At 41.2% G+C, this 26,632-nt stretch overlaps 1 protein-coding gene across 3 annotated transcripts in view; it reads right to left on the minus strand.

Annotated features, from left to right (window-relative positions):
- cfap46 (cilia and flagella associated protein 46) overlaps nt 1–26,632 on the minus strand; it is an 86,600-nt gene that overhangs the window by 17,611 nt on the left and 42,357 nt on the right. For 2 of the 3 annotated variants that reach the window (XM_020495026.2, XM_020495024.2), the window contains exons 31-51: nt 26,492–26,629; nt 26,072–26,236; nt 25,125–25,273; nt 24,345–24,443; nt 24,139–24,214; nt 23,404–23,556; nt 23,012–23,212; nt 22,795–22,901; nt 22,355–22,537; nt 22,090–22,222; nt 19,862–20,059; nt 17,060–17,248; nt 16,750–16,884; nt 15,211–15,393; nt 14,134–14,307; nt 13,720–13,817; nt 13,205–13,281; nt 10,879–11,048; nt 9,452–9,558; nt 6,345–6,430; nt 3,846–4,013 (exon numbers count right to left, since the gene is read on the minus strand). In XM_020495026.2, coding sequence (XP_020350615.1) covers nt 3,846–4,013; nt 6,345–6,430; nt 9,452–9,558; nt 10,879–11,048; nt 13,205–13,281; nt 13,720–13,817; nt 14,134–14,307; nt 15,211–15,393; nt 16,750–16,884; nt 17,060–17,248; nt 19,862–20,059; nt 22,090–22,222; nt 22,355–22,537; nt 22,795–22,901; nt 23,012–23,212; nt 23,404–23,556; nt 24,139–24,214; nt 24,345–24,443; nt 25,125–25,273; nt 26,072–26,236; nt 26,492–26,629 — 2,989 coding nt within the window. The remainder of the gene's footprint in view (nt 1–3,845; nt 4,014–6,344; nt 6,431–9,451; nt 9,559–10,878; nt 11,049–13,204; nt 13,282–13,719; nt 13,818–14,133; nt 14,308–15,210; nt 15,394–16,749; nt 16,885–17,059; nt 17,249–19,861; nt 20,060–22,089; nt 22,223–22,354; nt 22,538–22,794; nt 22,902–23,011; nt 23,213–23,403; nt 23,557–24,138; nt 24,215–24,344; nt 24,444–25,124; nt 25,274–26,071; nt 26,237–26,491; nt 26,630–26,632) is intronic. The other variant, XR_004211640.1, reaches the window with a different exon arrangement.

Raw genomic sequence — 26,632 nt, forward strand, 5'->3', positions numbered from 1 at the left:
CATGGTTGAATTCCTGAAAAGAAACCATACTTAAAGGTCAACAATAATAAGAAGAGACTTGCTTGGGCCAAGAAACACGAGCAATGGACATTAGACCGGTGGAAATCTGTCCTTGGGTCTAATGAGTCCAAATTTTAGATTTTTGGTTCCAACCGCCGTGTCTTTGTGAGACGCAGAGTAGCTGAACGGATGATCTCCACATGTGTGGTTCCCACCGTGAAGCATGGAGGAGGAGGTGTGATGGTGTGTTGCTGGTGACACTGTCTGTGTTTATTTAGAATTTAAAAGCACACTTAACCAGCATGGCTACCACAGCATTCTGCAGCGATACGCCAACCCATCTGGTTTAAAGGCTATTTGACCAAGAAGGAAAGTGATTGAGTGCTGCATCAGATGACCTGGCTTCCACAATAACCTAACCTCAACCCAATTGAGATGGTTTGGGATGAGTTGGACCACAGAGTGAACGAAAAGCAGTCAAGAAGTGCTCAGCATATGTGGGATCTCCTTCAAGACTGTTGGAAAATAATTACTCATGAAGCTGGTTGAGAGAATCTGAAGAGTCTGCAAAGCTGTCATCAAGGAAAATATATAATATATTTGGATTTGTTTAATTCTTCTTTCGTTACAACATAGTTTTGATGTCTTCACTATTATTCTACAATGTAGAAAATAGTAAAAATAAAGAAAACCCTTGAATGTCTGTCCAATCTTTTGACTGGTACTCTATGTAAGAGCATCATGATCTATGTGCAGTACATAACTTATTGGATAGACACTGCAGCTTGCTAATAAAATATATTGATTGAACACTATCTGACACTTATTTCATTGCATCCTCAAGAATGTGAGGCTCACATTCCTCTGCGTCATTATCAGAATTACCTTCCCAGATATAAATGTAAGTTCAAGTGTCATGTGAATTTTACAACCAAATTACAAATTAATTTGGATATGCAGACCATTAAAAAAAAGAATAGAGCAGAGGTACTCAAATACTTTTTGAGAAGGTCCGGTCACACAATTTTCCTTGGCGACAAAGGTCCGGATGGATATTGTAATTTATCGGCATCGTAACAATGACTACCGCCCTGTAGCACTCACATCTGTAATGTAATGCTTTGAAAGGCTGGTCATGGCATACATAATCCTGGACACCCTGGACCCACTCCAACTTGCATACCACCCCAACAGATCCACAGACGATGCAATCTCAACGGCACTCCACTCTGCCGTCTCCCACCAACAAAAGTGAGAGTGAGAAAGTTACAGACGCACACATATATTATACCCCTCCCCCCAAAATGCTAACCTCCCCTGTTATTGTAATGTTGAAAGGTTAGCATATCTTTGGGTATGATATTTGGTGCTTCTAACTCATCATTATTCACGATTCAGTCAGAACTAAACATAAACATGGTAGGTAGTATCCACATTAATGTAGAAGTGTTTAAAACTATATAATATTCCTATTTACAATAACAGTGACTTCAAAATGCCACAGTATGTTATTTACCATTAATTTCTATTGAGCACAAAATAATCTGAAATACAACCAAAACAAACAGCAAATGCATCCAACAAGTTTGTAGAGTCACAAGCTTGATGTAATTATTGCGCGCTAGGAATATGGGACCAAATACTAAAGTTTGTACTACTTTAATACACATGCAGTGCATTCGGAAAGTATACAAACCCCTAGACTTTTTCCACGTTTTGTTACGTTACAGCCTTATGTGTTTTTAAAAAAATACATATGTTTTTTAAATGTTTAAAAAATAACGTATTTACATAATATTCAGACCCTTTGCGATGAGAATCGAAATTAAGCTCAGGTGCATCCTGTTTCCATTGATCATCCTTGAGATGTTACTACAACTTGATTGGAGTCCACCTGTTGTAAATTCATTTTATTGGACATGATTTGGAAAGGCACACAGCTATCTAAATAAGGTCCCACAGTTGACAGTGCATGTCAGATCAAAAACCAAGCTGTGAGGTCGAAGGAATTGTCCTTGGAGCTCTGGGTAAGGGTACCAAAACATGAAGGTCCCCAAGAACACTGTGGCCTCCATCATTCTTATATGGAATAAGTTTGGAACCACCAAGACTCTTCCAAGAGCAGGCCACCCGGCCAAACTGAGTAATCGGGGGAGAAGGACCTTGAGAGGTGACAAAGAACCCGAAAGTCACTCTGACAGAGCTCCAGAGCTCCTCTGTGGAGATGGGACAACCATCTCTGTAGCACTCCACCGTTCAGGCCTTTATGCTAGAGTGGGCAGACAGAAGCCACTCCTCAGTAAAAGGCACATGACAGCCCGTTTAGAGTTAGCAAAAAGCAACTAAAGGACTCTCAGACCATGAGAAACAAGATTCTCGGGTCTGATAAAACCAAGTTTGAACTCTTTATGCCTCAATGCCAAGCGTCACGACTAGCGGAAAACTGGCACCATCCCTACGGTGAATACAGGTGTGCCAAGCTTGTAGCGTTATATCCAAGAAGACTCAAGGCTGTAATCGCTGCCAAAGATGCTTCAACAAAGTACTGAGTAAAGGGTCTGAATACTTATGTAAATGTAATATTTTATTTACTAAAATGTCCCACCCTTAAGTTGCTGCCATACTGTTGATTATTATTGATCCTGCTACCCGCCACTTTCGCTTAATATTTATTTTTATTTGTATTAGTTATACTATTTTGACATTGATTACTGCACTTTGGGTAAAGCTTGCAAGGCATGTCACTGTACTTGTGCATGCGATAAAACTTCCACTTGACATACTGTTCACAACCCTCTTTTTGGCGGAGAGAACATTTTGCCGCTTTAAAGATTATTTCCTGCAATTCTACACATTTTGCCATGTCTTATGTGTGTTCATATGATATCTGAGTGACTCCAACATTACAACCAAATCAAATAGGGGCCTCAGCATAGAATCTGGCTATGATAACTACAAGGTTTAGATAGCTGGTTAGCTTAACTTACCTAGCTAAAAAAATGGGCTTGTTGATTTCAATAATTGCTTCGATTGCATTCTTTTATTACAGTAAGTTTCACTCAACAGTAAGTTTAAAGCCCAACTGTGTTTATTAACACATTGTAGGTCTGGATCAGGACTATTATAGTCTGCCTATTGAGTATGGCTGGAATGGAGGGTTGTAGCCATGCAAACACTGTCAAAGTCATTCCAACTGAGGTTTAAAGAGATTATAGTGTGGGAGAGGGTGTTAATCCTGCCCGAACAAATTATGTCATGAAAACATCATTAGTATTCCAAAAAGCTTAATGAAGCTTTGCCAATTGGATAGAGGGGTAAGAATAGATTAAATGCTTGTAGAGTACAAAACCCTCTGGGTGGACTTAGATGCTAATTTGCACTTGCAAAGTTTGCAAGTTGACAAATTTATGCATGTGTGATGAACTACCTTAAATAATGTTTTTGTTAAAGGTAGACTCAGCTAAATGACGTTGCCACGAGCAGCGCTGGAGATATTGAAATGAGCAAGAGGCAACACTTCGCTCGCACACCGTCACACACAGTATCTGCACATGTTCACAGATTTGTGTCACTCTGTTAACAGTGTGGAAGCCAGGGCACCAAAACTGCGGACAAGTTGAACCTCGCGCTTCAATGCTCTCAGTTGTTTCAGAAACTGACTGACTATGCTGTTTACTTTCTGCATCTACGTCATATTGCTGAGTCTTCCTTTAATACTACTAGTGTGGGCATGCTAATGAAAATTTGCTGTGTTTTGAAATGAAATAGAATGAAAACTGTACTTGCAACTAAGCACTCCATTTGTGTGTGTGTGTGTATGTGTGTGTGTGTGTGTAACCCCTCACCTGGTTCCTCTCTCTGCAGGCGAGTGTGGAGGAGTTGCAGTGAGAAGTCACGAGATACAGAGCTCAGCCCCTCTTCTTGCAGGATTGCCAACGCTTCCAGAGGTAGTTCCATGAGCATCCAGTCAGCCAGGAGCACGACATACTCCCCAAGCTCTGCAGGAGACCCCACTGTTCACACAAACAGACAGATTAAGGTGAGCACACACACCCGCACACAGAGTGTATAAACGTCAAAATAATATGCTCAGCTTGCTGTGAAAATGTTTATATTAGTGTATATATAGTCATTTTGTTGCTTTTGATCACAAAAGCCATACAACATACTTTATTACAGAGTACAAAACATTAGAAACACCTACTCTTTTCATGACATAGACTGACCAACTATGTGAAAGCCATGATCCCTTATTGATGTCACTTGTTAAGTCCACTTCAAATCAGTGTAGATGAAGGGGAGGAGACGGGTTAAAGAAGGATTTTTAAGCCCTGAGACATTTGATTGTGTATGTGTGCTATTCAGCTGGTGAATGGGCAAGACAAAAAATGCAAGTGCCTTTGGACAGGTTATGGTAGTAGGTGCCAGGCGCATGGGTTTGAGTGTGTCAAGAACTGTAACGCTGCTGGGCTTTTCACACTCAACAGTTTCCCGTGTGTATCAAGAATGGTCAACACCAAAAGACATCCAGACAACTTGGCACAACTGTGGGAAGCACTGGCGCCAACATGGGCCAGCATCCCTGTGGAATGCTTTCAACACCTTGTAGACGAATTGAGGCTGTTCTGAGGGCATAAGGGGGTGCAACAAGGGCTGCTACGGTGACCGTATTACCTCCACACCGGCAGTCACGAGCCATGAAGGAAGTCAAATTCCATGTGACCGTTTTTTCACTGTAATTAGGCTTCTCCAAGCACTGATGCTGCTGATGGTCATTAGTAGCCTACCAAACTTGCTAACTCACTTGTGAATGATATAATTTATCACTTGTGTATCATGCCCAGGTTGTGTGCAGTAAGTCAAGAAACAGAGCATGCCTTTTTTTGCGAATTTTTCCAATTATAGTCACACACCTCATGTAGCCTAGCCCAAGGTTTATATCACAACAAAAGTGGCCAAATAAATTCTTCTTAAATTTAAGCACATTAATCCACTTTACAATGGGTAAACTGGCATATATAAGCAGCGCATGAGTTTCAAGTTTGGGGAAGATAATTTTCACCATAAAAATGCACCTTTTTAATAAAAGCATTACATGCATAATTACATTTGCGGTCACTTTTGAGAATGGCGTTTTTCCCGCTAATTGATTGCATTTTGGAACATTCGTGCTTATAGCCTACTGCCGTGTGCACATTCCTGCGCTTATAATGTGAAGAAAAAGCCTAAGAGTTTATCAACATTGCAGCCTTAGAATGTATTAAAAATACAAACGTTGGGCTATATGTTTTGATCACAACTAAAGTTGCATAAATAACTCTAAATGAAGCATATAGGAGGACCTGTTTCTTTGTTAACAGCTCAACACAGAATAGCCACGTGCGCACTCCCTCAGAAATCTATTTCATTCAGCTATGTTAAATTGCATTCTTCATACTATAAAATAATGCCATGGAATTCTAAACAAATCTTGTCTGCTAAATAAACTAGTGTAGCCCACAGCCATATGACATAGCCAGATCAGGATCTAACATAAGGGCAAGGAGTATGCTATTCTGTTCTTCTGAAATATACAACATTTTCTTCAAATCAGGTTTCTTTAGACCTGTCTAAAATACATAATGGATTTATTGTGATTGTGTAGGGTATGGATTTATTAGACTTTTTAAAATGTAGCTGTTCCAAAAGGTCTGCATCAGTGGCGTGTAGTCTATACGTGGAAGCCATTTATGTTAATTACCAGTCAATTACCGTGAGACCGGCAGTTATCTGCTTGACAATCACCGGCTGACAAAATGTCATGACCGCCACAGCCCTAGGTGCAACTCAATATTAGAAAGGCAATCCCAATGTTTTGTACACCCAGCGCATACTTATACATGTAATGGTGCGAGGGAAAATCCAAAGTACAAATCACCATCTGAAATGGGTCTCTTAAGCCCTGGTCCAGTTAGCTATTTGGTAAGTTATATTTTCCATTACATCCACTATAGCTGTACTGTATCTCGCACTAGAGTAAATATTTGAACATATATATTTCAGGTAGTATTGTGTTTAGGGAATTAAATACCAATTGCCTTTTGTGTAAAAACATGCTGATGTGGCTCCACTGTACATCATTTGGTCAATAAACAAACTGGTATAACTAAAATCAAAAGAAATGGGAGATGGAGGGGGAATTAGTCAACTTAAACTAATCTAAGTAAATCCAGCTGTGGGGCTAATCACAAGCAATGAGCAGGTACAGTACAGTACATTACACATCAAGCACTCTCCGGATTCTGAACATCAGTTCCCTGATCCTTACACTGTATATATCCGTTTCTGGGACAAGCAATACACACCCGCTAGACCTTTATCTAGGCCTGCTTTCTCCTCCTTGTCTTTGGGCCGGATGCACTCCGGGATGGATATTGATGGCGTCTGGTGCCTGAATGAAATAGATAAGGACAGGGAGGATCAGCAGGGATACAGTGGAGACCAGGTCCAGACATGAGAAAATGAAGGTACAAGGCCCAGAGAAGCACGAGGAGGCAGAGAACACAGAGGACAGTCACAGCTGACACCTAACTCGACAAATAGACAGACTGATGCATGCGGACACATACAGTTGAAGTCGGAAGTTTACATACACTTAGGTTGGAGTCATAAAAACTTGTTTTCAACCACTCCACAAATGTCTTGTTAACAAACTATAGTTTTGGCAAATCGGTTAGGACATCTACTTTGTGCATGACACAAGTCATTTTTCCAACAAATGTTTACAGACAGATTATTTCACTGTATCACAATTCCAGTGGGTCAGACGTTTACATACACTAAGTTGACTGTGCCTTTAAACAGCTTGGAAAATTCCATAAAATGATGTCATGGCTTTAGAAGCTTCTGATAGGCTAATTGACATAATTTGAGTCAAATTGTGTTGTACCTGTGGATGTATTTCAAGGTCTACCTTCAAACTCAGTGCCTCTTTCCTTGAATTCATGGGAAAATCAAATCAGCCAAGACCTCAGGAAAAAAATTGTAGATCCCCACAACTCTGGTTCATCCTTGGGAGCAATTTCCAAACACCTGAAGGTACCACATTCATCTGTATAAACAATAGTACGCAAGTATAAACACCATAGGACCACGCAGCCGTCATACCGCTCAGGAGGGACTGGTGCACTTTACAAAATAGATGAAAATTATGTGAATATATTGAAGCAACATCTCAAGACATCAGTCGGGAAGTTAAAGCTTGGTTGCAAATGGGTCTTCCAGATGGACAATGACCCCAAGCATACTTCCAAAGTTGTGGAAAAATGGCTTAAGGACAACAAAGTCAAGGTATTGGAGTGCCATCACAAAGCTTGTGGAAGGCTACCCGAAGATCAACAAGTTCAACAATTGAAAGGCAATGCTACCAAATATTAATAGAGTGTATGTAAACTTCTGACCCAATGGGAATGTGATGAAAGAAATCAAATCTGAAATAAATCATTCTCTCTACTATTATATTTCACATTCTTAAAATAAAGTGGTGATCCTAACTGACCTAAAACGTGATTTTTACTAGGATTAAATGTCAGGAATTGTGAAAAACTGAGTTTAAATATATTTGGCTAAGGTGTATGTAAACTACCGCCTTCAACTGTACATGCACAAAGAAACCATACTCCCACACAAACATACACACCAGTGGAGGCTGGTAGGAGGAGCTCCCCCGGGTTAGGGTTCGGCCAGGGAAGGTCGTCATTGTAAATAAGAATTTGTTCTTAACTGACTTGCTTAGTTAAATAAAAATAAAATAAATACCTCGAGTGCGCCGCACAAGAGACTCGCCAATAGAAATAGAACACTATGGACTCACCAGCTCCTGCTTTCTCTCGTTGTGCTATTTACAAACAAACACGTGACTGCCTCAACTGTTCTGGGGAACTATGGTAAGCTTCATAATGTAAAATCATGTGACAGGTGAAATTAAGAATGCAATCTGCTTTATCCTCAAACGCATTGCACAAGTTGACTGCAGGTATTAACTTAAAGTAGCTATAAATATAAAAATGTATTGAAAAACTTAAAATACATTGTTTTGATGGTATTGAAAAACCATCCCGTGGCTTTTTCCAAGTACCCCGGTATACGGTATACAGTTAAGCAATAAGACCCTGGGGGGGGTTGGGGGTGTGGTATATGGACAATATACCATAGCTAAGGGCTGTTCTTAAGCACAACGCAACGCAGAGTGCCTGGATACAGCCCTTAGCCGTGGTATATTGGCCATATACCACAAACCCTGAGGTGCCTTATTGCTATTATAAACTGGTTACCAACGTAATTAGAGCAGTAAAAATAAATGCTTTGTCATACCCGTGGCATACGGTCTGATATACCATGGCTGTCAGCCTATCAGCATTCAGGGTTCGAACCACCCAGTTTATAATATACGATATACCGCCCCAGTCTAACCATTAACCTAACCCTATCCTTAACCCCTAAACCAAATGTTTTTAAATTATATTTTTGCACTTTTTCTCCACAATTTCGTGATAACGATCTTGGCTCATCGCTGCAACTCCCCAATGGGCTCGGGAGATGCGAAGGTCGAGTCAAGCGTCCTCCGAAACAATACTCGCCAAGAAGCGCTTCTTAACACCCGCTCGCTTAAACCGGAAGCCAGCTGCACCAATGTGTCGAATGAAACACAGAATGTCCCTTGTTTTACTATCCTTGTGAGGATTTCTGGTCGCCGCAAGGATAGTAAAACCAAACAAACACAGAGAGAGAGAGAAAAAGATCACAGGCCACACTGACACAAAGTCTCGCAATGTGAATGTCTAGCTGATACAACACATGAATAAGTCAGACATGATGAACTAGACCTGGGAAGGTAAACAGAAAATAATCAACACTGACCATACCGATCATAGCCTATACTAGAGAAGTTTGAAATGAAATAAGTTTGCTAACATGGGTGATGTTAATGGGAGAATTGATGGCTACAACCATCAAATTGCTAGTAGTAGTTTAAAGGATACATAAAAAAAAAAAAGTGTTGCACTTTAATGTTGTAGTCTTATCGTTAATGCATTAATTCAGGCAATTTATTGCAATATGGCTTTTTGCCCATATCGCCCAGCTCTATGATGAACTGTAGACCAAATCAACTGCATTGGAGTTTTCCTTATCCAATCTTTCCTTATTCAAGCTCTATCTCAAGGGCAGAAACAATGTGATTAGTTGAGTGGTTTAGCCAAGAAAAGAGGCTGGTCATGTTTAGGTACAGTAAGTTCCAATTGGTTAAGTTTAGGGTAAGGGGTTGGGTTTAGTTTAAATTCTGCAATAAATAGAACTCAGCAGCAGAATGTTTTTGACCTCCCAGTACAGCTAAGAAAACGGTATAAAATTGTTTTACACTAAAATGACCATTGTACAATACAGGACAATATCCGGACCTGTACTGACTTACCCGAAGCATGAGAAGTCAAACTGAGAGAGGATTGGACACAAATAGTCCTCCATTTCTTGTACAATGGCTTTGAAATGAGATTCCAATTTCTCTTCTGAGTTCGATTTCTATACAGGGACAAAAAGAAAAAGCCTAGCTGACATGTAAAATCAACACGTCTCGAGCACTGACAACGATTACACAGACCTACATAACTTGAACAATGTTTGGACATTCAAATCCGATATCGTCAGAAAGAGAGGGAAGAGAGAAATTCAGCTCCGGGATATTGTTGTAGACTGGTTTATTTATGAGGCCAGTCGATCATTTTAATAGAGAAAAAGGGGTTGTAGAGGGTTTGTGGAGGGGTAATAGAGCAGGGCCACTAACATTTTCAGTTGATGGCACCAGGTCATGATTTGGTCGCACCATAATGTTGTTGAGGTGTCTTGCAATTAATATTTTTTGGCAATCTCATAAAGTAATTCAGTGCTACCTAGATGGTATGTTTCAAGAAATAAGTTGAATTTAACATGTCCAGGAATGCATGATCAAGATATTTTTGTGTGCAATCTGAAAAAGTGATTGTCATGAATTTTAGGTTGACAATTAGGCTATTGTTGCTATATTTTAATCTCAAAATAGGGCTCCAGAATCACAGATTCCTTTTGTTCAATAGATTCATTTGGTTAATCATTTTTGTGTACCAATATCATAATTCATTTGGGGCTAATTCACCATTGTGTAATTAATAAAACTAACAGTACATGTAATGTATTAAAAAAAGCAACAAAAAAAGCTAAAGTTTTCAAAGAAAAGAGAAACCCGCAAACTTCTCTTGCTCGTGTCACTGATTAAAGCTCAAAGCTCCGACGAAGGCCAAGAGGCCGACACAAAAGCTTTAATAAATTGTATGATGCGGGTTTCTCTTTTCATTGAAGTAATCATACTATTCCCACGCACCTGTTTCTAGATACAGTAACTCAGCTTTTTTAAATTAAGCATACTAGTCAATGAAATCACTGAAAATGGCAGATGCACACTTCCCGCGCTCCATATTTCTCAAACACATATAGACGGTTAAAAGAGGTGCTAATACAGTCAATATTGAGAGATGAGAAATAAACGTAATACCTACAGGAAGCTGAGACCCTCCTCTCTCTTACAGTCACAACAGTATGTGTGTTCAAACATTTTATTCCCTGCGATTGCATTTTGAATGTTGTTACAAAATCCAAAAGCACATCTGAGTTATCTTGTTAGAGCTACTGTTCGACCCAATCATGGTTTTAGCCGCCCCCCAAATATGTTTTGACTGAAGTGACCAGCAAGAACTTGCAGGTCGCATTGATGCGACCAATTAAAAATGTTACTTGCACAGCCAAGTCAAAGGGTCACAAAGGGTCGTAGTGGGTTCATAAAGGGGTTGTAGAGGGTTCGTGACCTACTAGGTGAACGTGACGCTCGCTCCCCGCCCTGCCCTCATTGCCAAGCCAATGCGCCTCTTTCAAGAAGTGGTGTTTGGTCTCGCGTTTGAAGGCTTGTGTTCTGTCCCGGAGATCAAGCAGAGCCCTGGGCTGGACAGCAACCTTGGCGACCCTGGTACAGACCAGCATACCTGCAACAAAAGAACAGCACAGCTGCTGTAACTGGTTCCCCTGAGCCCACATCCTCCTTCTCTACTCAGTACCTTCCATCTCTCTTTCCTTCTCCCTTCCATGCCTCTCCTTCCCTCTCTCTCTCTCTCTCTCTCCACACACAGATTTTGAAAGATCGAACTCCATGACTTTTCAATGTGTTCTCCATGACTTTTAACCAAATTTCCATGACCAACAATTGGCAGCGTCTCAATGTACATATAAAAAAGTAGGCATAATGTGGTATCGATACAATGGGTGGTACCATCTTCTGTCATTGAGCAAGGCACTTAACCCCCCATAAAGTAGAATACCTGTTAGGCAACTGTATAAAACATGTGTTCAACCCTCAGTCTGGAGAGCTACTGGTTGTGCAAGCTTTTGATCAAGCCCTGATCAAACACATCAGAGCTAGTTTATCAAGGTCCGGTTGACCAGCTCATTTTTAAAATGTAGTTTGTTAGAAGGGGACTGGAATGAAAGCCTGCACACCCATTAGCTCTCCTGGAGGATGGTTGACCACCCTTGATGTAAAACATTGCAACAATACAATCAAATATGTTTAATGCCTTTTTAAATAATGTGCTCATTCAATATATCAAAGATCAAATGGCTATGGTAAGCTACAAATCATTTTATTCTGATAAAGCAGGCACACAGATTATCTTCAGGAAATAAACCTTTTATAGTTTAGTCATATTTATCTTAGCCTATAGCCTGATGAAGACATATTGGCTGTCAAAACATTGTTATTACATTTTTTGCACCTGAGCTCCTCGCCTTTTCTTTTTCAAATATTTATCTTAGCTACTTTAGAAGTACTTACTTTGCAGGCTGACTAGCATCTATTGAGTTGCAATGTCCAATACATTGGATGCCAAATAAACCAGATAATCCAAAAGAAAGGCTAGAATATAATATTTTTACCTAAAATTAATGTTCACGATTCCCATTTTATTATTTTGATTCACATGTTTCGATTCGCCACAATTGAACTGAAACCCAACTAATACAATGGTGAAGTGAATCATTTGTTTCATCAAAAATAATAATTTAAAATAATCATATGATTCTTTTAAAAAATGTAATACATTTTGTATGGGCTTATTCGCAAATGTCGGTGGAAAGTTTTTTGGGACATGATGAAAACATTAATACATGCTATAAATCGCTAAACAGTTAACTAGAGGGTACAAGTTTTGTTTTGAATTGCTGCCTAGCTAGTCTGTTCTCTATCATATTTTATAGGCTAGGCCTACCTGCTGCTGCATGTCCGACTGTCTCTCTCTCCTTGAGCAATGACCCACTCGTCTCACACACACGCAGGTGATGCTCGAAAAACAGTGTCGTTCCGATCCTGGATGATATGTTGATTTTTATTTGATCAATAAAATATTTAAAAACTGTGCCTAAATAAATTGAATTAAATGAAATTATGAAATTAATGTCCATTACTTTTCCAGGCTTGGAAAACGCCATTTTAAAATTCCATGACTTTTCCTGGATTTTCAAGACCGTACCAACCCTGTCTCTCCATCCCTTCCCCTCTCTTCTTTGTGATGAACGTATTTCATCTCATTCTCCCGAAACAAGCCCAGATGCTAGCCTGTGCCTTTTTCGAACAGCAGAGTCTACAGAAAGGTCATTTGAGGAGGTAATATGCAAACATTACTTTACATTACTTGTTTTTTGGAATTAGAACATCAACTATTCCCATGCTTGGCTAGCAGCTGCAGACAAAAGGTGAAAGGGTCCGTGTCCAGGTATCTTACTATTCAGTGTTCATCTTTGCATGTGTCTAAATTAGCTCTCAACTTTTCATTGGCACTGTTGTTAGGGAGAGACCCGGTGTACTAAATGTTACGCTGGAATGATCTCTTTCTTTATAGTTTAATTCTGAATGCTGATAACACTTAAGTGCATTGCTGCAGTATATCAATGGAATACTTGCCTAGTCTTAAAAAAACGAATTGCATATCATAGCAATGAAAATCCCACCCACCCACACACAAAAATAAATAATAAACCTTTAAAGGTTGGCATCCATCTTCTTATTCCATAAATGCAAGCGTGCTACTGGATACCACCTACTGAACATGTACTACATGAAAATATCCCAAAGGTTGAGAAGCCTCACCAGAAACCTGCATGGCCTTCCCTCTCTGACTCTCTGTAAGTTTGCTCCTCTCATAGAAAGCTCCATAGAGAGTTGACCTGAAAAATAACACAAATTTCACCTATTTGCCATGCAAACTGTGTCACCACAGAACTTTATATGTATTTTTGGCATTTACAGTAAAGTATGTTTGGCATTTACAGTAAAGTATGTTTGGCATTTACAGTAAAGTATGTTTGGCATTTACAGTAAAGTATGTTTGGCATTTACAGTAAAGTATGTTAAATGGTATAGCAGGAGCCCGACTGTGCTGATTCTACAGAGGACATAGGATGAGACTATCCCTCGTGTGGTGTCATCAAATATTGCACCCAGCTCTAGAAAATGTGTGTTAACTAACCCAATGTGAAATGTGACCACGCGGTCATAAAATGACAGACTGTGAGCCAGTGTAACAGATGGGGCCAGAGGAGACTCGTGGGCTTCTGTGTGTCTGACATACGGTAGACAGACTAAATGCCCACGTTGACATGTACCTGTCTTGTGTGTGCTGAAGCAGCAGGATCTTCAGGTTAGAGGGCAGCTCTCCCAGAAGACTCAGGTGACTTGGGTTGATGGTCAGGTGGCTGTAGGTCTGGGCACAGATTTGCGACATGTTAATACATTTTTTACCCATTTATACTGAGCACATTATTTATGTTGATACATAATTGAAATGGCAACTGCAAATAAATACTCTTTATGAAAAGCACTCTCTAAAGGGCAATTAGCCAGCTAAGAAAGATAGATGCACCACAGAGAGACCACATGGCGTTCAATGTGTGAAACAAAACAAGGCATATTTAATCTATTTCAATACATTCATGGGGAACCAGTAATGGGAGCTCAAGTGAATCTCTATGATGCCTAGAAAACATCTGTTGTATTGAGGGTGTTTTGTGGGACATTACCTTGGAGAGGCCATTGAGTGAGTCCTCCACTCCCTTCAGCAGACCAGTGGGGGTCTCCACCTGTGAAGGGAGCAGGTTGCTGTGTAGGTTGAGTAGCGCAGAGAGCTGGGACACACGAGTGTCAGTGCAAGCAGATCTTAGAATGTCAGCCATCATAGCTGTGCAGGAGCAGCTCTGGGAATCGAGATTAACAGAGATTAGCAAAAGCACACAATATCTAATTTAAGGAGAGTAGGGACACTAACACACAAACATTTAGACTGTGACACAAAATCTTACAGTGACCAAGACAGCCTCTAACTACGCACACTTGCACAGCAGACATACACATGCATGTACACATATACACAAACACCCCTCCCTACACACATACAGTTAAGGTCGGAAGTTTACATACCCCTTAGCCAAATACATTTAAACTCAGTTTTTCACAATTCCTGACACTGTTTTAGGTCAGTTAGGATCACCACTTTATTTTAAGAATGTGAAATGTCAGAATAATAGTAGAGAATGAATTATTTCAGATGTTATTGCTTTCATCATTCCCAGTGGGTCAGAAGTTTACATACATTCAATTAGTATTTGGTAGCATTGTCTTTATATTGTTTAACTTGGGTCAAACGTTTCAGGGTAGCCTTCCACAAGCTTCCCACAATAAAGTTGGGTGAATTTTGGCCCATTCCTCCTGACAGAGCTGGTGTAACTGAGTCAGGTTTGTAGGCCTCCTTGCTCGCACACGCTTTTTCAGTTCTGCCCACAAATTTTCTATATGATTGAGGTCAGGGCTTTGTGACATCATTTTCTGGAATTTTCCAAGATGTTTAAAGACACAGTCAACTTAGTGTATGTAAACTTCTGACCCACTGGAATTGTGATACAGTGAATTATAAGTGAATAATAATGTCTGTAAACAATAGTTGGAAAAATGAATTGTGTCATGCACAAAATAGATGTATTAACCGACTTGCCAAAACTATAGTTTGTTAACAAGAAATTTGTGGAGTGGTTGAAAAACAAGTTTTAATGACTCCAACCTAAGTGTATGTAAACTTCCGACTTCAACTGTACATATTGTACCTGGAGCAAGGCCAGGTATTGACCAGTGGCACAGGGGTCAAACTGGCCGTGACACTCCAGCATGTTGAGACAGGCTTCTGAGAGGATGGAGCTTGGGAGTTTGTGTTGGAGGGAAAGGCTGATGGCCTGTGCTAAAGTCTCACTGGCCTGAGCCAGAAGCTGCCGGGCAGAACGTCTTCTTCTCTGGAATACACAGGCACACGTACACACATGCGCTCACGCGCACACAAACAGAGAGAGAAAACAAGTAGCTTCAAGTTGTGCATGCCACCATGCTATCATAATGCCACCTGCTGCTATTAATCTATTGCACCAACTTCAGAGTAACATTTCTAGATGGATTTGACCTTCTTAGGTTACTATTAATATAATCTCTCGTGGACAGATGAAACGGCGAGAATCTGTCAAAGCGCACATAGAAGTTTGTGATGGATTTGTAAGGACGAGCAACAGTAGTTCTTGGTTTGGGGTTTTCGTCATTGATTATTTGGATGAATCGGGATTGGACGCAGGTGGTGATTAAACTGGTGCAGTGATTTTCAAGCCCGTGTGCGGATGATAAACGGTTTCCACTAGATTCCACAGTCACAAAGTCAAAATTGGCTGTATCGTAAAAATTCATTAAACAAAAACATTTCCTTTTTGGCCATGATAAACACGGGTGAAATTAGTGGAAGGGAGGGGTTTGGCCAAGAGTTTCCGTTTGCGAGGGAGGAGACTTCGCTTCCTTCCTTTGCACCAGTGGTGTAAAGTACTTAAGTAAAAATACTTTAACGTACTACTTAAGTAGTTTTTTTGGGGTATCTGTACTTTACTATTTATATTACTTTTACTCCACTACATTCCTAAAGAAAATAACATACTTTTTAATCCTTACATTTTCCCTGAAACCCAAAAGTACTCTTTACACTTTGAATGCCTAGCAGGACAGGACAATTGTCTAATTCACACACTTATCAATAAAACATCCCTGGTCATTCCTACTGCCTCTCATCTGGAAGACTCACTAAACACAAATGCTCCCTTTGTAAATTATGTCTGAGTGTTGAAGTGTGCCCCTGGCTATCGTAAATTTTAAAAAAGAAAAAAGAAAATCGTGCCGTCTGGTTTGCTTAATATAAGGATTTTGAAATTATTTATACTTTTTCTTTTGATACTTAAGTATGAAAAGTAAATGTAAATCACTAAAATATACTTAAGTACATTTAGACTTTTACTCAAGTAGTATTTTACTGGGTGACTTTTACTCTAGTCATTTTCTTTGAAGGTTTCTTTACTTTGGGTACCTTTTCCATCACTTGCACAAAGATAATCACAATTGTTAATGGCATTCCCCCAAAAGTAAAACAGAAAACGACAAACTTTTACGAGAGAATATTACTTCTGGGTAACCAAGATTACTTTTTAAATAAAGACTGTCTTTTACAGTATATCAAGACTAGCCAAGAAAGTGACTTCTGTTGAAGATAAGAAAGACTAGATTTGTCTAAAAACACCAGATTAATGTGGAGGAAAGATTCCAGGTAGACTATACAGTACCTGCAACTCAGCACATTTGGCTGCGTACTGTCTGGGCTCCATTCTGCTTGACTCTAGGCCATTCCCTACGGTTAACTCCTCCTCCTCCTCCTCCTCCTCCTCAGGGCTGGCTTTAGACTCTGACCGGTCCTCCTCCTGTTCATAGAATCAAGATTAGTTTACAATCTGGTCATGAATGCTGACATTTTTTTTTGAGCTCTTAAGATTTTTGTGAAGAGGAATGACATCTCTAAAAGTCACTTTAAGCCCCCCTAAAAGTTACTTTTAGTCCATTTTTACTGTTTTTGGTATTGTCTGTCAGTGTCTGTACCAGGTTGTGTCCATCCCAGAGGGTGAAGGGGTAGAGCGGGTCTCTCTGCATGGCTAGCAGCCTCAGGCACTTCCCCATCAGGCTCAGAGAGCTGGCTCTGGTCTCCACACAGTCAAGGGACAGGAAGTTGACCGTGGCCAGCTGGCTCAAAGCCACCTGCCCCAGGGTCCTCCCTGTAGCTATCCACTCCTACAAAGGGAACAAAGGGGATGGGGTGGTTACTGGGGGACACAGAGGAAATTGAGGGATGTATAAAGGAAGAAGGGGGGGAGATGGAATACAAAATTTTGCAGCACACCTAAAATGTCCCTATTCATTTATTTAGTGGTAATGACCATCTCATCTGATCCAACACTGCAAATCATCTATTTTCTGTGACTAAAGTTTAGACATTAAATAGGGTTTATTTGAAATATTTTCATCGTTTTGATAGTTCCTTACTCATGTCAATTTGTGTGTACCCCTGTAAGAGCGTTCCGGGAATCTGCACTAAGAAGAAAATGTAGCTCTGGTAAATATAGGTCTTAGTTTTGAACAGTTTGAGCTACAGATGAGCGGTTTTAGGCATTATGAAGGCGCAATCACGGACACAATGTCATGCTCCGTTTGTTCCTATGGCAGAGGCTGTGGTAGAGCTAAGCCCAGAGCCATGTATTAACAAATAAATGACTGACTAAACCTAAATCAGATTTGCCTTTGCTAATGGTTTTCACAGATTAAGAAAAATTACCCCTCAAACGGTACAAATTTAATAACAGCCTGAGCTCACTGGACTTGAAACAACGATAGTTGTAACCATGTGCCATTTAATGTATTATCTGACCGGCACTAGTGCCCCAAGTCAAAATTCCATAGGTCACTTTTATAAGTGAATGTACACTGGTTGGGAACTACTGCACTATGTCACGCATGTTCCAGCTCTTCCCCCCTGGCACTTGAGGGCGCCAGACTCCCCAGCATTGCGCACTCCTGCCATCATTATAACGCACACCTGCCTTCCCGTCACGCGCATCAGCGATTATTGGACTGACCTGGACTCAATCACCTCTGTCCTTACCTATATCTATCTGGTTCCCAGCTCTGTTCCCGGCTTCTACATGAATGTTCATATGTCTTTGTGTACCCGTGTGCTGACGCTGTTCCTGTCCTGTTACCTGTCTGTTCCGCATTAAGTGTTCAACTCCCTGTACCTGCTTCTCAACCCCGGCGTCGGTCATTACACAATAGGTAGGCCTATTCCTTATTCCAAAACCAACTTGGACTTCCTCTAAGGGAGGAAGTTCTCCCTCCTGTGTACCAACTTCGGGAATTTCAAGACAAACACAAACTCCTCCAAATCGAAAGCACATTGGTTTAATGAATCGTCTTGGTTGCAGAAGACGGACCATTTCTCAACAACAACAACCCAAAAAATTAAAGGTTGTAGCTACAGACCAGATCTTACTCATAGTGAGATCTCGCTTAGTTTTTTTCATGGGGAGCTGATATGACGGAGAGCAGCAACAGAGAGAAACAACATGAAGCGAGTCATCAAGCAATAAGCTTAATCACTGCCAGTATTGATCAGATCAGTCACATTATAGTGGTGGAGATTTCACTTTGGGAGAAAAGCCCTTTACTATCAGACAGACATGATTGCGGTCCTCCCACAGAACTACTGAAGATCGACCAGAGGAGTGTGTGTGCTCTGCAGTCTGCATGCCTATATAATACGAGCCCATCCCTGTCTGAGCCAAATCATTAGCTTCACACATAAATATTAGATAGAACATTTGCAATTCAAAGTGCTGATTGGTGAAATCGGCAATCTCCTCTCCCGCTCTCACAAGTCGGGCATTGACTTGTAATGAGCCTCCCAGAATTTAGGAACTAGTTTTGTTTGTAACTTGTCCAATAACTGTGTAGGCCATTAGTTTTCTTTCGCTATGTCTATCCACCAGTCTCAAATTTCTCCCTATCCCTCCCCCTTGGCACTAATCCCTTGATTTTAGCATGTCTGAAGAGTATGTATAGGTGTAAGAGGTGTAGTGGTAAAGCTTCCACCATATTGCTTTCACCTTACAGATCTGCAAACATTGAAGGGGTAATAAGGGCCAAGGGAAGGGGTACCGATCACATTGGAACTGGCTTAATCCCCGTTACCATTGGGACTTTGAAGTCAACCCAGGTTGGGCTGGCCTTGGTGGACTAACACAAATTGTGTTACCACTGCCTCCAGAAATTATGTCATGTTGCAATGTATAACTGCAGCTAGCTTTGCTAATGTTGCTAGCTAGCAAGATGTTGAAGAATTTAATTCACACTCACCATGCTGTAACTAACGTTACCCCATACTCCTGCCAGTGCCAGCCAGACTCAGAGCTATATATTTAGCTTGCTGACGTTAGTTAGCTAAACAGTAAGCATCGTCGCTAGCATAACAGGCTAGCTAGCTTAGATCCTACCTTGCTTGTCATGGCATTGACTATTAGCTAGCTAGCTAACCAGGCAAACCAAATAGGTTTGAAAATCGAGCGTGTTCGCTGCTATTCGTAAAATTTTTTTAGAGGACATCCCCTATTCTGATTATCAACTGTTGTCAAACACAAGTGAGTATGAAAATATGATTATCTTCCTCAACAATGTGCAGCGAATTCTACTTGATGAAAAGCGAAATGAGTTTGACATCCTGGTATTTAAAGCATAAAACATTTCAGAAATGTCACATACTATAAAACGTTCAATATGTTCGCATACCCCAAAAGCCTACTATTTAGAACGCAAGTGTGTATATTTGGACACGACCTCTGTCTATGCCCTTACCTGCTCTACAGAGCCGGGGTCTGGTGTAATGCGTACAAACTCCTCCACGGTCCTCTCCACAGAGGCTTTCCTGTCCTGGGCCAGGGCTAGTCTGTTCTCCTCAGCACACACCTGTTCCAGCATGGTTAAGGACAGCTCAGCCAGAGCCAGTCTGACCCGCAACAGCCTCCTCGTGGCTGGGAGAGACAAGGGCTGACACTGTGGAAGGTACAGAGAGCAGAAAGAGAGAGCGAGAAAAAGACAAAGATTATGACAGACACATTACAACAACAAGAACGCACGCACAGACACCACTGTAAATGCAAATGCAAGAAGTTAAAATGTCTTATTGTGCCCAGCTCATTTTTCAACCCAGTGCAAGATAGCTTTAAAAGCCTTAGATCTGAATTTGATTTCCTTTGAAATGGAAAAGTTCATGAAGAAGATAAACGTGTATATCGATGTACATCTTCAGACTGAACAAAAGTGACACCTTCATTTACAAATTAATGAAAGGGAAGTAACCAAGAAACAAATGGAGATTGGGTCAAATAAACTCCAATCTTGCGTGACAGACTTTATATGCAATTTTCAGACACTCGTCTGGTTCCACGAGAGTAAGTGAATTCATATACACTCCTGTTTTCATATTTGGTATGCCATTTCAATGTAACTTATTGGGGCAGCAGTACCATCTGCTGAAAGCACAGGGCTATAGACTGTTAATCCTAAATGCAGAATTGGACCGTCAAAGTAGATTGTATCTAGCTAACTGGATTCTTCCGGATTTCAGCAGGTGGTTTAATAATGAAGCAAGATGCAATTTCAATGTCCTTTCATGATTAGATCAAGATGCACTTCAAAATGGCAGTGTGCAAGTCATGTCTGCTCCATCTTTGACATTGACTTTTGGAATGCTTTTTCTACATAAGGCAGTTTGGATGTTGGCCTGTTTGAAAGTTGGCTCTTAACCATCAGGTGTTACTGAAAAAAACAACTCAAACGGGTGTGTGTCTGTCTGTCTGTCTGTCTGTTTACTCTGTAGGCTATATCAGATATGAATTGAGGTCTGGAGCAAATAGGTGGATCCACCAGAGTCCACACACATTCAGTAATGATTTGGCTGAGATACCATGTTCCCGCAAAAAAAAAAAACGGAGTATTAACAGGCAGATCAGGTTTATCTTGTTTATAGGTATATTTATCTGCTTTATAATGAATGGTTCTGTCCTTTTCAGGAATTCCTTGTTCCATAATTAAATCATCCATTTGGAAAATGTAACAATGTAGATCCCTAGTGAAACAAAGGGCAAAATGAATTCAATAAATAATTTAGCAGCACTGGCTTGGACTTGGCAGCCCTGGGTCGACAGGAGTCCAAGCAGCGAATCAGGCTTTCTGACAAGCCATATATGGACTTTTCACAAGCAAATCTAATATCTCAACCCTGTCAACATGTTCAGTTACTCTCTAAATAGAGTGTAATATGTTTGCAAATGCTTTCAGTTCCAGGACAGATAGCCAGAACTCTGTTTTGAGGAACTGTAACAGCTGAGCAAAATAGGATTTGCACACTTATTAAGACAAATTCCTTCACAATGAAGAACACTGCTGAGATATGGCTCCAATAAATGCGTTCTGGCCTCCCGAGTGGCGCAGCGGTCTACGGCACTGCATCGCAGTGTTGCGGCATCACTACAGCCTGGGGTTCGACCCCAGGCTGTGTCATTAGCGGCCGTGACCGGGAGTCCCATAGGGCATCGCACAATTGGTCCAGTGTCGTCTGGGTTTGGCCGGGATGGCTTTACTTGGCTCATCACGCTCTAGCGACTCCTTGTGGCAGGCCAGGCGCCTGCAGGCTGACTCTGATCTTCAGTTGAACAGTGTTTCCTCCGACACATTGGTGCAGCTGGCTTCCATGTTAAGTGAGCGGGTAATAAAAAGCGCAGTTTGGCGCTTTTTCAAAGGATGCTTGACTCGACCTTCGCCTCTCCCAAGCCCGTTGGGGAGCAATGAGACAAGATCTTAATCACGAAAAAGGGGGTAAAAATGATCAAATAAATAAATGTGTTCTGTTTTCTGTTTAGATCAGAATCTATCCGAATAACTTGACTCAACCTGGTGGTGATGATAAGTAAAATTACAACGTGTTTTAAAATAGGTCCAAATTATTACCTAAAAGTTTGAACTGTATGGTATGTTCTGACTTGAAGGCTGATATTGGGAAGGTATACAGGTATGTGCTTTACCTCTTGTGATGGGAACAGGCTTTGGGCATTCAGAACAACATGTTCCTGTACAGAGACGGCCTGCTGCATGAAGGAGTAGGCATCCAGCAGGTGGCGCAGTTTTCCCTCATCATCAGTGTGTTTAGCCAGTATCCTACAAAGTAGAACATGCTGTGGATGATTTGAAGCGGACCAACAGAGGAATTGTAGACAAAAATGAATGAATGAACGTTATTGATCCCAAATTGGATAGATCATACTATGATGTGTTGTGTTGATGTCTGACCTCAATGCCTGTGCGTGCTCCAGGAGAGCTTCAGCAGCTTGTTCTCTGTGGCCCAGTCGGAGGAACTCACTGGTGCTCTCTCTCAGGGTGTCACAGGCAGCCATGAGATTCTGTAGTGACTGGGTGGACAGAGCCTCACCTGGCTCGACAGGGCTGGCTGCATGCAGACGCTCCACCGCCCCTCTGAAAGACAGACATTACAGCGAGTCAATGACATCTAGGGGTCTGTTTTGGTCACAGCACAGGGGAGAACACTGTACACCAGGGCTTTTGATCCAACCCTGCAGTACCACACCTGATTCAAATATCAAACTAATCAAGGTGATGAGTCTTCACTCTGGACCATAAGGTGATTTACAGCGGGGCTTGATTGACAGCCTGCACAACCCAGAAGCTTTCCAGGACTGAATGTGGAGAACACAGATATCAAAGAGCCTTACCTGCTCTCCAGAGACGTGATCAGGAACCTGAGCGCGGGAGCTCGGTTATGCCTCTTTTCCAGCATCGATTTCAGGGCTCCACAGCCTTGCTTTACTATTTGATCTGTCTGTAACGGGAGAGAGTGGTCACTTTGAAAAGGACAATATTTGCTTCAGAGGAGACAATTGAGCAGAGGCTTGTAGGAGCTTCAATAGAATAAAATAGAATACTTTTCACCTTGGTGTCTATATCCTGGCCCCTCTGGGTCACCGTAGCTGTCAGCAGGGCCAGGGTGAGCTTGTACCAGAAGTCCTCATCACCTCCCATGTCTTGGGCCTTCTCCAGCAGTGCCAGGGCCTGAGAGTGGTTCTGTTCCTTATTGGCCAGGATGGCAAGAGAGAGCAGACTCCTCCCTGCTGCAGCCTGATCTCCCAGCTCCTGAGCACACAATACAAGAGACCACAAAAATAGAATAAAAGTGAATTGCTAAACTGTTATGACTTCACATACACATAAATACGAGTCACATTTCAACCAAAACAGAGAAACACTTCACAAATATGCAGTGGACTACTTAAGAGAAATATTGAAAACCAAACTTTTGACAAAATTACTCAAAATGAAATAACCTTAGCCACCAGATGGGCCTCTGCCAATAGCTGTCTGGCGGGTTGGTACAGTCCCATACCAAGGCATATCTCAGCCTTATCAAGCCAGATATCCTGACTCCACAGATCCCCACACTGCTTCCCAGACAGACAGATGTGGTCAACCTTAGACTTCTGTAAACAGAGACATGGATAAAGGCAGCAATGTCAGAATTCTGATCCCTGAATTCTATTCAATCCCCTGGCCCTGCACCTCATGGAAAATATGGAATAATGGAATGAACTCAATAGGTTAAGTCTGTACAAATTGTAAATGTAAAGGATTGTTCATGGGCTGCAAAACTCTGGGTAAGGCAATGAAAAAATACAACCATTAATAAAGCTCGTAAAAAAGAAATGAGGATCATCGTCATGCCAGATTGACATGAGCGACGGCCATTTGAAATTTAACAAGCAACTAATTAAACTCTCATGAACCTGTGATAATGATGTGTTATGGGTTTCACATTAGGAAAAGTGCAGTTTGGACTTATATCCCTGTCTGCGTTTGACTGTAATCAACCTGTGCTGCTTGCCAATCAGGCTTTAAACTAGAATAAAAGTAGAATAAAACTAAGAACTACAGTAGTACAGTTATTCATTTCAGGGGTCATTTCGCTTTCTTTCTTCTCAACTCCAGGTCTATAAACCCGTACGGTGATAATACACCTTGTGTGGTATGCTTGTTCATTTCAGCTATGACGCTTTGAAACTAACCTCATTGTCCGTTTTGCCATTATAACCCATATACAGGCGGTTTCTCTCTCTTTGTAAAGCTATAGCTTTGCGACACCTGCAGTGAAATAATGCATGTACAGGAGATCAAAACACTAGTAACAGAATCAGAGCAAACACTACAGATCTAATACAAATGAGTACTCAGTATGTACAGGAGCTGGTGGAAAAGAGTGGGGCACACATACTCCATTTGTTCCTGCTCATGGATACCAGTCAGGCTCAGGAGCTTCTCGTGGTACACTGTAGACGTCTCCATATCCAGCTGAGAACAGCTCCTCACAATTCTAAAAGGTTAGAATAAGGAAATACGATGGGGAAACTATTAGGTAATATTTCACAAGAAATCAATGATTCGGAAATGGGCAAGGAGTTGGACCACACGTGGGAAACCTTTCATATTGGAATGTTTAGCTCTACACTGTTTTTCAATAATTGACAAGCCAAAAGTGAAAGCAGTAGCCTTAACTAACATGCACTGAGTATACCAAACAATAGGACCACCTTCCTAATATTGAGTTAACATTTTTGGTCTTGCCCATTCACCCTCTTAATGGAACACATACTGTACACACTCCATGTCTCAATTGTCTCAAGGCTTATAAATCCTTCTTTAACCTGTCTCCTCCCCTTCATCTACAATGATTGAAGAGGATTTAACAAATAACATCAATAAGGGATCATCATAGCTTTCGCCTGCATTCACCTCGTCAGTCTGTCAAGGAAAGTGCATGACAGACTGTGTTCTTCATGTTTTGTATATGCACAATTACCTGGACACATTAAGTCTAGTCCTGGACTAAAAAGCAAGATAAATGGAGAATCTCCATTGAAAATGCTTTTTAGTCCAGAAATTAGCCTGGTGTTTGGTAAAACACCCCATAGACTATTTCCAGTGAAAGTAGCAGTATTGCACCTGTGCATGAACAGAAAGAATAAACTCTTGAAGCGAAATTGGCGTTATTCACCTGAGACGGTAGAGGTCAGAGAGGCTCCTTCTGTCTAGCAGGTCATGGGCAATGACTTCAGCCAGGTGCAGTATGGGAAGAGTCAGGTGGGTGAGAGAAAGAGACTGCAGCTCTTTCACCAGCAGGTCCAGGAAGAACAAGCTCTGAGTCTGCAGCCACCCAGACACAGGGAGAAAATGAAGTAAACACATGACTTAATCATTGCTATTTTGTTTCATTAACATCCTGCGTTTGTAATTAGTAATTTAATAAGTAGTTAAAGTGCAGGACAGCGATTACATTTGATGTGTAGAACGTGTAGGACAAACTTTGAGCCATGGACAATAAGACTTTATCCTCCTGTATCATGTGGTGATACAGCTTGTGGAACAGGAGGGAGAAGAAAAAAACCACTACAGTACAGCCTGAAATCACATGAAGTGTTGGACTGGTCACCGTTTAGCATATTTTTCACACTGTGTAGGACTGCACCATCTGAGCATCTTCTCATTTAATTTGTATGATTACCAAGCATAATTGTGTCACCTAATACTGTCACACTGGAGTGGCATAAGATAAATGAATTACCACACGTCTTTAATTTAAAATAAGCTTATTTTTTTCTCTCAACATTCTGATTTGCTCCCAAAACCAATCAGTAGACATCTTCTTCCAAGCAACAAATTATGACTTGTCTTGACGAGGATCAATATCGAGTCAATGTTTCCGGCTTTCAAGCCCTCGACCCTAACCCGCCACGGCCAATTGAAACAGTCCCTGTTCCGTTATTGACTAAATAATTTATATTCATTTAGGGCCAAAAGGACAAAAACAGACTGAAATAGGGAGAGACTACATGAAATTGTAAATTTTTGTTGCAAAACATTTTGCCATGGTGTGCCCTTAATGAACATGACCCCATTGGGCTCTATAACAGAGGCAGTCAGAGAGAGCTTAGTGGTGCCTGCCTGTTTGCTGAGGCTGTGTCTGTTGATGCAGTGGGGGCTGGTGTCATATCTGAAGGCCTGGCGGACATCCTCGGGACAGTCGTACTGTGCCCACTCCTCTGGGCTGGAGGGCAACACGTCATCCTGTGGCCTACGGGCTTTGGGCTTCTCCTCAGCAGGGGGTGGCTGTTTAAACACAGAAGAGCTCTGGTATTCCTTGGCCAAATATTCATTCCTAATTGCTTTCAGCTGGCAAAAGTGAACTGAAAGCAATTGAACTGTACAAATACTCTAAACTGCACTTTGGCAAGAATGTACAATGGTAAAATAACATATCGTATCATTCATTACTTGTCATTTGCAATGCTATACAATGAGAAAAGAACAAAAAATAGCCATGGACTTCTCTGAAGGTGGTCAGGCCAGGGTGGTCAGGTCTACCTCTTTAGATTTTTTGCCTTTGTCCTTCTCCTTATCTTTGTCTTTTTTGGCTGTTGCAGAGGGACATGGCCGGGACGTTGGGACTAGAGGATTCTTCATCATCTCCTTGATTACCTCACATGCAGTTGCCATGGACACCTG

Source organism: Oncorhynchus kisutch, linkage group LG11 (assembly GCF_002021735.2).
Source record: "Oncorhynchus kisutch isolate 150728-3 linkage group LG11, Okis_V2, whole genome shotgun sequence".
Taxonomy (NCBI): domain Eukaryota; kingdom Metazoa; phylum Chordata; class Actinopteri; order Salmoniformes; family Salmonidae; genus Oncorhynchus; species Oncorhynchus kisutch.